Here is an 11,736-nt window from a genome sequence, read left to right as displayed (position 1 = left end):
ATATATAGGTTTCACCAGTGCCTACTCTTTGCACAAACTAGATGTTCAATGAATGTCAGCCACTGGTGATGGTGTCTAATCGCACCCGTTTTAGAGATTCTGAGCTCCCTGAACACAGCGTTGACATATTTGTCCGTTTGCTTTGCCCTATGCAGCACACCGAGTGTTCTTGGTCGATAGCATGTACCTAAGCACACTGCTCAGGGTCCCAAAGGTCCTGTCCTGGGGTTATTTCAGTATGATGCAGTCCACCTCTTCGGTGGCAGGCACCCCCGTGGTTTTGAGGTCAAGGTCCCCACTGGACTTACTCCCGCTGTAAGAAGCCTTCCAGTGGAGCAGCATCTTCTTGAAGTACTTCACGGTGTTGTTCTTGACGGTCACGAAGCACACGGTGTTGACCATGCTGTTGCTCATGGCGATGCACTCAACCACATAGAAGGCCGTGAGGTAGTGCTTCTCCTTCACAAACACGGTGGGGAAGAAGTCACGCACGATGGTAAAGCCGTAGAAGGGCGCCCAGCACAGCACGTAGGCGGTGAGGACGCACATGAGCACCAGGACCGTCTTCCGGCGGCAGCGCAGCCGCTTCCGGATCTGCTCAGTCTGGAAACCAGGGACAGCCTTGAACCAGAGTTCCCGGGAGATCCTGGCATAGCACAGGGTCATGGTGACCACTGGGCCCACGAACTCAATGCTGAAGATGAACAGGAAGTATGACTTGTAGTAGATCTGCTGGTCCACTGGCCAGATCTGGCCACAGAAGATCTTCTCCTGGCTCTTGACAACGAGGAGGACCGTTTCAGTGGTGAAGTAGGCTGACGGTATGGCAATGAGGATGGACACCATCCACACCAAGGCAATCAAGCCAGTGGCTGTTTGATACTTCATGCGGGGTCTCAGCGGGTGGACAATGGCCAGATATCTAGGACAAGGACACAAATGGGATCAACCACTGTGGTAAGGAAGTGCTGGAGGATGATGTTATTTTTGCAACATTGAGTCACAAATGGTAGGTGTGGAGGGAAAGAGCAGTGTTATGTGGGCTTCCAGGAAAGGCAGACTTGAATGCCAGCTCCAGCTACACCTCTTACTAGCTGTGCAACCTCAGGCAAGTTTTTATTTTTTTTTAATTGAAGTATAGTTGATTTACAATGTTGTGTTAATTTCTGCTGTACAGCAAAGTGATTCAGTTATATATATATATATATATATATATATATATATATATATATATATTCTTTTTCATATTCTTTACATTATGGTTTATTCCAGGATATTGAATATAGCTCCCTATGGTATACAGTAGGACCTTGTTGTTTATCCATTCTATATGTAAAAGCTTACATCTGCTAACCCCAAACTCCCAATCCATCCTTTCCACACCCCGCCACCCACCCCTTGGCAAACACAAGTCTGTTGTCTATATCAGTGAGTCTCTTCTGTTTCTGTTTCATAGATAAGCTCATTTGTGTCATATTTTAGATTCTACATATAAGTGATATCATATGGTATTTGTCTTTCTCTTACATAGTCACTTACTGTGATAATCTCTAGGTCCATTCATGTTGCTGCAAATGGCATTATTTCATTTTTTATGGCTGAGTAATATTCCATTGTATATATATATATATATATATATATATATATATATATACCACATCTTCTTTATCCATTCATCTGTCAATGGACATTTAGGTTGTTTCCATGTCTTGGCTATTGTGAATAGTGCTGCTGTGAACATAGGGGTGCATGTATCTTTTCGAATTAGAGTTTTGTCTGGATATATGCCCAGGACAGGCAAGGTATGTATAATCTCTCTGAATCTCAATTTCCTTATCTGCAAAAGTTTTTGTGTTTGTTTGTTTTTAAAGATTAAATGTGCCAATATAGACACAATTTCTGGCACAGTTTAAAACATGGTATATACTCAATAAATGGTAACTATTATTATTAAATGTAGTAATAACATCTCCTATCGGTTTCTAGCCTGGCACTGTTCCCAGGTCCTTCCTGTTTTCAGGGCCATTCATCCTAATTACCCCACAGCTTAGAGCTAAAAGGACCTGATAATTCCAGAGTTGTTGGGAGGATTTGCCCTCTCTGATAGAAACAGCTTTGCCTTCATTCCACATTTTTAAAAACATTGCTCTGCATGCAAAGTTGGAGGAAAAGCATGTGACCATTTATCTTATTTTTCAGGTTGAAAAATGGAGCTTAGTGAGAGATGAGTGACTTTCTCAAAGTCAAATACCACAGGACTCTCGATAGAAAACATTTAACCCTATCTCACATGGTTGATGTGAAAATCAATTGAGAATATACACGAACTTGTTTTTTGAACCACAAAGCAACAGACAGTAAAAGATATTGCATTTGTTCTTTCCCTTAAAACCACACTGCTGTTACCACAGTTGTCCAGAAAACAAGAGAGAGCATTTTCCGGGGGATGTGAGTCATTCGTGCAGTATGAAAGCCTCCTTCCCAGAGAGAGTGCACATACTTAGACAGAGAGCTCTGGTTTCCTGGAAGACGTTCTGTGTGTGGCAGGGGGTGGAAGCAGGAGAAGGAGAAAGATGGCAAGTGAAGTGGGAGGGAATGACTAATCAACGCTGGAGATAAACACATCCTCACGTGTCCACAGCTTATCCCTGGGAAAGCCAAGGGCAACCATGACGGAGGCCTGAAGGAAAGCCAAACAATTCTGTTCCCTTCGCAGCTGATCCCTTTGAGGTCATCTTACTTGGGATTTTGACTGGAAGAGGAGGGTCATTCTTTTTTTTTTTTTTTTTTTGTCATATTCCTGCTGTTTCTGTCCTTCCCACAACACAGACAGCCAACCCCATTGAGTGTCATATGGAGAGTTCAGTGGCACAAGACTTCTGCTGTCTTGTAGCTACCAGCTGTTAGATGAAGTTGGATGGGTTGGGTCCACCCTCTGGTCGCCCATCTGGCTGCTTTTCATGCTCCGCCACCAGCAACAATCCCTGGCACTCGCCAGTCTCCCAGGGTGGATGCTGAGGGTGAAATGGGAATGTCTGCTGGGTGTTGGCAATGCTTTTGTCCGTGCACATGAAGACCACGCCACTCTTGCTGTATGGAGGGCACCAAACCTGCTCTGAACCATAACGAAAACTAAGAGTTTAGAGCTTTTGCTCTCACCAGCTCTCTCCCTCTCTATCTACCCCACCATGTTCTGTTGATTACTCTCTCAAAGAATATTTCTGTATTCATAATTGCTTGCTATATGAACGTTCACTATATGATTCTATTCCTTCTTTTCCCACTAGTAATTTCCCAAGTCTTTATGATATTTTCAAACTCAGAGTGTTTTTCCAATGAACACGTAGGGGAGAATGCTGATCTAGAAGACCAAGAATCTACTCCAGCTTTGCCACAAACGTGCTATGCGAATTTTTCATTTTCTTAGCCCTGAGGACTCAATTTCCTCATCTGTGACGTGGGAATATCAAGTGCCTTACCAGGCTCACAGAGATACTGCGAAGCTTCAGCGAGACACTGCACATAAACAATAGGCTATTAAAGTACAAGGAAAAACTCTTAGTATCCTAAAATGTATTTTTAGAGCTATTCTGTATAGCAAGAAATTTTCTTTCACCTGCTACTGGCAAATCCTGCATTTGCAAGTTCTATGCTACTTTCGATTTTATTGGACCTATTTTATTGGATTTACTAATCTTCACATCAGAATTAATCTGTGATTGCCCATCAGATAGTTAGTTCATCCTGACATCACCCCACCTCCGTCCCCAAAGTTAGCACCAGGAGCTGTGCAAGAGATCTTCCAAATACATTAACCAATAGGCAAATTGCAGAAAACTGTTTCAAGGATTGCCACCAGCCTTGGGTATGCTAGGCTCAGAACTCCATTATTAGTAACAGTTGCTTGACTTTGTAAAGCAACTTACAATTTACAGAGCGTTTTCAAATCCACATTCTCATTAGATAACCCCAACTCATTTGAATAGGTAAGGGAGCAAAGATGCCCACCTTACAAAAGAGCAAACTGAGGTCTGAAGAAGTTAAATAACCTGTCAAAAGCCACGCAGCTAGTAATCGACAGAACCATGATGCAGACCCATCCGGATCTTGCTCCAAAGCCAGTGGGCTCGCCAATACGCCAAGTGTTCCTTCCTTTTCAAACCAGAGCAAGAAATATCTCTTCCTCCTGCCCTTCTGGCATCCTGGCAGCCCCCCTGTTCTTTTCATCATAGTCAGTTTCGACCTATTGATGTTCCAAAAAGGAGTCGGGCGATTGGCAGCTACTTTCCTTAGGAGTATGTGCTTGGCATTGTAGCGTGTCTACCACTACAGTGGTTCAGGTCCAGATCCACTTTAAGAGTCAGCATTTCCCAGAGAACAAAGAATGAAGGCTGCTGGACAAAGAAATGTCCAGCCACTAACCGTGTGATATTAGTGGGCTGGGTGATTGAGCAAAGAGCATTTGAGCTCCCTCTCTGCCCCGGGACTCAGCCCCAGTTCTAATCACAGAAGTGGCGGTCACAGTAGCTACTAGGCGGCTCATGGGATGGGTAGCAAATGTACAACCTGCTTTTTGGGCCAACCAGCCCCAACCAATAAGCTCACCAGGAAGCATGTGGGCTTCCTAAGGCTTGAGTGCTGTCCCTCATGCCTTAGCTGCCTCGTCCAGACAGTACAAGAGAGCTGCCAACAGGCAGGCAGACTGGCCAGGTTCCCCTGGATTCCACATAAAAGAAAGGAGGGACCCCAGTGCCCCATGTGCCTGAGATCCAAAAGATATACCCCGAGGACAGTGCAGGCATCTCCACATCAGAGAAGAAACCCAGACCTGGGGGGACAGAGTCCTCTGAGGATCTTTTGCAGTTCCCTGCTACCCTCAGGTCTGACTCCCTGTGCCTAGATTTTGTGATGTTCTAGAACAGGACCCTATTCTTTCTGATCTCTACTCTTTTACATTCCTTGCCCTGTCCCCCGTGCCCGCCCCCGCTCCCCGGACCTCACTCTCACCTCAAGCACTCTCACCTCTCGGCTTTTGCAAACACAGTTCTACCTACCCTCTTGGCAATCCTTTTTTCTCCTTGCTGATCGTCATTTGTTGAAAGCCAGTGAAAAGTCTGTCTCCTGCATGAAGCCTCCTCTGATTATTCTGTTACGCCACAATCTCCCCCTTCTCTAAATTTCATTTCAAACTGACCCTTTACTTATCCCCTAACTTTCCTGTGTTAGTTCTCACCACCCCCCCACCCCCGCACTCTGGATGGTAAGCTTCCCAAGAGCAGGGATCATGCCTTACTTCTTTTTTTTTTTTTTTTTGCGGTACGCGGGCCTCTCACTGTTGTAGCCTCTCCCGTTGTGGAGCACAGGCTCCGGACGCGCAGGCTCAGCCGCCATGGCTCACGGGCCCAGCCGCTCCGCGGCATGTGGGATCCTCCCAGACCGGGGCATGAACCCATCCATGTCCCTCGCATCGGCAGGCGGACTCTCAACCACTGTGCCACCAGGGAAGCCCCATGCCTTACTTCTTTTATAACCTTTTGCTGTCTGTGAATTCTGGGCACCTAGGATCTTAGTAAAACTTCACCTTCGGCAAGTACCTAGCACTGGATGAACAGAAATGTCATAAGCCACGGTGACAGTTCTCAAAAAGATTGCAACCGTTTTTGGAAAACAGGACATCAGTGTGTTTACCCAGCATGAGACGGGCAGGCAGTCTGGAGCTGGATAATAAAATGGTGGAAAAGCAGATGAAAAGATTCCAGCCATATTTTGTATACAGTGGCGTTGTTAGAGGTCTTTTGAGCAGGAGAGGGGGGTGTGCATGAGGCAGAAGATTAATTTGGCTGCAGTCTTGCTTTCTTCCCCTGGGCCATGGAACCCTTCTTGCTATTCCTAGAACCTTCAGGTTTGCTCCAGTCTCGAAGCCTTTGCACTTAGAATTCTCTTTGTCTGGAATGCTCTTCCCAGTCTTTACAAGGCCAGTTTTTTCCCCCTATCATTCAGAGGTCTGTTCAAATATCTTCTCAGAGACACTTTTCCTGATTCCCACTTAGAGCGCCTCCCACCCTTGGTCACTCTCAGTGTTGGCTTGCGTGTTTGTTCGTTTTATTGAAGAAGAGTTAATTTACAATGCTGTGTTCATTTCAGGTGTCCAGCACAGTGATTCAGTTATACATATATGTATTTGTTTTTCGGATTCTTTTCCATTATAGGTTATGTTTACTTGTTTTTGCTCAGAGTATTTCTCATGCTCTGAAATTACCTTCCTTGGTTGCTTGCCTGACTGTTCTCTCTCCATCAAGCTCCATCAGCACAAGGAACATTTTTGCTTATTTACCATCATATCACCAGTGCTTGAAATACTATTTGTAACTTTGTAGTTGCTCTGTAAAAATGCATTGTGGGGCTTCCCTGGTGGCGCAGTGGGTGAGAGTCCGCTTCCGATGCAGGGGACGCGGGTTCGTGCCCCGGTCCGGGAGGATCCCGCGTGCCGCGGAGCGGCTGGGCCCGTGAGCCATGGCCGCTGAGCCTGCGCGTCCGGAGCCTGTGCTCCGCAGCGGGAGAGGCCACAACAGTGAGAGGCCCGAGTACCGCAAAAAAAAAAAAAAAAAAAAAAAATGCATTGTGTGTTGGGGCTTCCCTGGTGGCGCAGTGGTTGAGAGTCCACCTACCGATGCAGGGGATGTGGGTTCGTGCCCTGGTCCGGGAAGATCCCACATGCCGCGGAGCGGCTGGGCCCGTGAGGCATGGCCGCTGAGCCTGCGCGTCTGGAGCCTGTGCTCCGCAATGGGAGAGGCCACAGCAGTGAGAGGCCCGCGTACAGAAAAAAAAAAAAAAAAGCATTGTGTGAATGCATGAATGCTTAGGATGGATTGTGCGGGAGTAGGGTTGGTGGAGGGGTGGAGCTGAGAGACACTGGCCGCAAGAAGACCAAGAGGAGACTGTGATAATTCAGCTCTGGGTGAGCAGTGGGGAGGTTGGGCCGGGTGTGGGAGGGGATTGTCAGGGCCTGGGAATTAAGTGAATGCTGGAGAAAGGGAGAGAGCAGCCAGGACAGAGGGAACTTTTGAGCTTAGATGCCTGGGAGAACCATGGAACCAATAGTAGAAACAGAGAATGGGTGGGAGATAAATAGTTCTGTTCTACTATATCTTGAGAGCTGTGTTTCTTAGAAACTTTGTATCATTATTTCTTTAATCACATCACAAAAACAATCACTGTCATGAAAGCAAAGAGGTTAGCCAATCGGAAATAGTCATTAGTTTATCTGGTTTTGTTGTTGTTCCTTTAAGGGTTCATTTACAAAGCATAACATCTGCTGTTTATTAAGTGCTTACTCTGTTTTAAGCATTGTTCTAAACAATTCTATGTATTATTTCATTTCATCCTCAAAGCAACCCAATACATTAGGTTTTCTAATTATTCCCATTTTATACATGAGAAAATTGAGGCAGAGAAGGGTCAACTAACACACACAAGGCCCTGCAGCTAATAAGTGGTGCAGTAGGAGTTTAAACCCAGGCAGACTAACTGCTCACACTGTTCCTACAGAAATTTCATTAAACAAAAATGAAGATATTTTAATAACTGTGGCCATATTTGTTATATCAAGACAAAAATCAGTTGCCTAAAACTAACAAAGTCAAACCCAGTGTCTGGGGTCAAGTTTCCAATCACAGCCCCACTCTAAACAATAGCCGATGCAAAGCACGTTCCCAATTAACATACCCACCGTAAGAGAAATGCCTGCAATATTTCAGACAAGCTGAGTTTCCTATGAAAGGCGAATATGAGTTTGAAAGAGTTCAGTGGATGGAGGTGGATTGATCGACATAGATATTACCTCTTACATGTTCAGAATAGCCCAATGCCCTGATTTTGTCCTGGCTCCCATTCCCCTTGAAGCCATTTCTTCCTGCAGTGTTACCTCTTTCTACGAGTAGCCCCCTCCATGGTAAAATGGGTCTCACCCAGGGAGCAGGGGCCCACCCCGCAGCAGGCACCTACCTACCCCACTTTCAGTGGCTGAGAGCACCTTCTGTGAAAAACTATCTTGCCAGAGTGAAACTTCAGGAAATAACCCCATATGTTTTGTCCTGTTCATGTGCTAAGAGGGATGGTGGCAGCTTCCACTTTCAGAAAAGTTCAGAGACCAGGTCCCTGGAGATCTTCCTCGACAGCTGTGAAGGGAACTTGGGGGCAGATTCTCTGCTTGACTGTCCCCCTCCTGTTCCTTCTACAGATTCACCCAGTGTCCATTCCTGGGTGGACAGAACACCACGGGGGCCTCGTGACTCATGTGGAAGAGCTTGGCCAAGCCCTGCGCAGGGATGACACCTCTGGACACCTTCTATGGGTGACAAACCGAGGGCCATTTAATGTGCTAATTCCAATATCCTCCTAGGTTTTAAGGCCAGGCTCCTTTTCAACCCTCTGCCCTTGGGAGTGGTCTATGTCTAGGTATTCTACCCCTGGTCATCCCACTGATGGCTCCAGAAATCGGGCTCTATTTGCTGTGTTCCTCCCCGGAACTCTGTCCTGGGGTGTCCTGATTGAGGGGGGAGGGAGCTGAACGCCACCAGAGCCCTGAGGCCATGGAACATGGAGACCATCTGTGCTTCAGGCTCTCTGGGTTAAGAGAGAGAGAGACGGGCTGTGCAGATCCAAGTACACAGAGGCCCGATTAGACCCTCAGGGTAACTGTCTCTGGACTGCAACAAGGTGTTTTGTAACAAGAGTCCAACTTTGGGCACAGAAGCCTGCAAAATTGTTCCAAGGGAACAAAAACTACTCTGGCCCATTAGCACAGGAGATTATACTAAATGAAAAGCCTAAAGATAACATAGGAAAGATTTGCATAGGCTGCTATTACTGGTTTTATTTACCATCACTAAAAAAAAGCTCTTCTGTACTGTTGTACACGAATGTATGAAAAGCAGCCGGCTGATTACTGCAACAACCAAAAAAGAGTAAGTGAGCATAGGTCTCCTTTTTGTTTTGTTTGTTTTTTAGAACAAATCCCTCAACGTTATTTGAAATCAACCGGTGTTAACATTGTTAATCAACTATACCCAATATAAAATAAAATTTTAAAAAATCATCATAACAATAAAAAAATCAACCGGTGTTTGTAGGGGCATCACGTTTCAGTAGAGGATGTCTTGATGAGAGAGAAACCTCCCTCAAGATTTCCAAGTTGACTCAAGAGGTAACTGCCTGAAACTTAAACTTGTCCCTCCACACCTCCTGGGAGCTGCCTACCTCTAGACCTCGGACAGATACAACATCTAGGAGCATGTCCATAACAGAGGGATCAAAAGCCTTCCTGCTGCCCAACTCTAGGGGGCTCCACTACCTCCTGCCTGCTTACCGCTGGAAAACTAGAACTCTTTTCACTGTTCAATAAATGGGTCACCTTTGGGCCCCCATGCATCCACAGCTCTGGGGAATACAGATAACTCTCATCAATCACAACTGCCCCTTCCTTCATTGTCCCCACCCCTCACTCACCTGTCGATGGCGATGGCCAGCAGGGCGTTGGTGGAGACGTAGAGAGAGACAGTGCGCAGGTAGTTGATGGAGGCGCACAGCACGTGGCCGTGCTCCCAGGAGAGCTGGCGTACCACGTAGTAGTCCATCTCGAAGGGGCAGCAGACGACGGCCACCAAGAAATCAGAGATGGCCAGGTTGGCGATGAGCAGATTGGTGAGGTTACGCAGCTTCTTGTAGCGGGCCAGGGCCGCGATGAAGATGAAGTTGCCAACACCACAAACCAGCATGATGCCCACCAGCGCCATGCCAATGACAATTTTGGCAGCAAAGAAGGTCCGGGAATTGGTCACATCCTCATCTTCGTCCAAGGGCGTATCATAGTCGCCATAGCTGAAGTTGAATGGGAAGAAAGCAGCTCGGGTTCCGTGGGGGTCAAGCAGAGAAAAATAGTTGGTTGAGGTGTTTGTGGCATTCCCATCCATGACCCCCACGTCCACCTCCATCTGGCCAGGTGAAGCCTTGAGCAACACTCCTGGGAATTCCTCTGGGGAGATGTCGTTAGGCTGAGGCCTCCCCTTTCTGCTGATACTCAGCTTGCCCTTAATGAGTCAGATTGTCCCCGCAGGCGTCCTTGGGGTCCAGTATCCAAGCTCCATCCTAAGCCTTTGAAAGACATACAAACAATTGGCTACATATGTAAGTGAACCTGGCCAAATTTAAAACCATTCTATAAACTAAGCTGACCCGTTAGCCACCTGCCCAGAGTGAACAGGTGATGGAGTGGAAATAAAGGAACCAGGGAAAGAAAACAACGGAATCAAAACCACATATCCACTCATTCAGGGAAGGTTAGATTGCTACAGAGACAAGCGCTAACTCAGTTTACTTCCGTTCCTCTGAAGATTCTGAATGTTGCACTTTTTCTCAGGGACCAAAGTTAGGAGTGTGGGAGGCTGGAGAGAACCAAAGTGACCTGCTCCAAACCCCATTCCTTGTCCTGACAGCCTGAACTTTGTCCTTGTGGAATTGTCCCATTCTGTAGCTTAAAAAATTATTCTGGGGCTTCCCTGGTGGTGCAGTGGTTGAGAGTCCGCCTGCCGATGCAGGGGACACGGGTTCATGCCCCGGTCCGGGAAGATCCCACATGCCGCAGAGTGGCTGCGCCCGTGAGCCATGGCTGCAGAGCTTGCGCGTCCGGAGCCTGTGCTCCACAACAGGAGAGGCCACAACAGTGAGGGGCCCACGTACCGAAAAAAAAAAAAAATTATTCTGAATTCCACTGAAGAGGCAAGACTTTGAGACAGACCTGACTGCTCTCCAAGCCTCTTTCCTTCTGGCAAAACACTGCTTTAAAATCAGAGCCTATGTAGCAGCCACCTTCCCCTCTCCTCACTAGGTTTCCTGTTCCTACTTCCAAGTCTGATGTGACCCTAGAAGCCAGGCACAGCATTTACCAAGGCCTGTCCCCACACAGCGGCTGCAAGAGTGAAGTCCCAGCCTAATCACTGAGTGTCTTAGAAAGGGGACTCTGGAACAAAATCCTTCCTTGGCTGGTTGTGTGTCCTGAGATAAATAGCTTGAGCTCTCAGAGTTTCAACATCCTCCAGGCAAGAGATCAGTGATGTCTGTAAAGCATGGAGGTCCCTGGAGAGGGAGGGTGTTACATCCTAGGACTGCAAGGAATTACTAGTGAGGACCCAGGCCTCCTCGGTCAGCTTCGAGGAAGAGGAGGGCACTCCTGACCCAATGATGGGGCTGGGGTACCAGGAGGGGGTTGTCAGCTGCACCGGTGGGGATGCAGAACCAAGAGGGAGCCAGAATCCCCATGTCCCCTTCCCTCTCCCTGCAGATCCAGTCCCTCCCAGAGCCTGCACACATCAGGCCAGGTTGCTGGGATGTAAGAAGAGGGCTGGGGTCTGGAGAGCTCCACAGAGGGCAGGAAATTTAGAGAGGGAGGGGAAGTGTGGAAGCCTGAGGTTCCTGGGAAAGGGAGACACAAGAAAGACTCCTAGGACCCTCAGGAAAGCATGCTGCCCACATCCCTTAAAGGTGACATGTCTGGAGCCTGCCTTTGGGGGTAGAACTAAAGTCCCTCTGCACAGGGAGGCCCAGCCCCAGTCCCCCATCTTTCCCCCAACACTTCCCCTCCATTTTTCACAGATTTTTTTCCTCCTCTGAGCACGGGTCCTGCCCCTCTCAGGCCCTGCCCTTTGCTGCTATCGTGTGTGAAGCAGAACCCAAATCGGA

The 11,736-nt window shown here is 47.4% G+C and overlaps 1 protein-coding gene across 1 annotated transcript; it reads right to left on the bottom strand.

Annotated features, from left to right (window-relative positions):
- Positions 1-228: 228 nt before the first annotated feature.
- Positions 229-9,992, bottom strand: PROKR1 (prokineticin receptor 1). The gene is made up of 2 exons (XM_032653397.1): positions 9,508-9,992; positions 229-922 (listed from the first exon to the last, which is right to left on the bottom strand). Exons 1-2 carry the CDS (start codon positions 9,990-9,992, stop codon positions 229-231), a joined length of 1,179 nt encoding a protein of 392 aa, XP_032509288.1.
- Positions 9,993-11,736: the final 1,744 nt, after the last annotated feature.

The sequence above is a fragment of the Phocoena sinus genome, chromosome 13 (assembly GCF_008692025.1).
Source record: "Phocoena sinus isolate mPhoSin1 chromosome 13, mPhoSin1.pri, whole genome shotgun sequence".
NCBI classification, from domain to species: domain Eukaryota; kingdom Metazoa; phylum Chordata; class Mammalia; order Artiodactyla; family Phocoenidae; genus Phocoena; species Phocoena sinus.
This window is presented reverse-complemented; position numbering and strand designations above follow the sequence as displayed.

What these genes read in the sequence shown, in the direction of transcription:
- PROKR1 (XM_032653397.1), bottom strand. Translation starts at nt 9,992, where the DNA reads ATGGAGGTGGACGTGGGGGTCATGGATGGGAATGCCACAAACACCTCA. An exon ending in CTGGCCATCGCCATCGACAG is followed by an intron (nt 923 to 9,507) that starts GTGAGTGAGGGG and finishes TCCTTGTCCTAG; the next exon opens with ATATCTGGCCATTGTCCACC.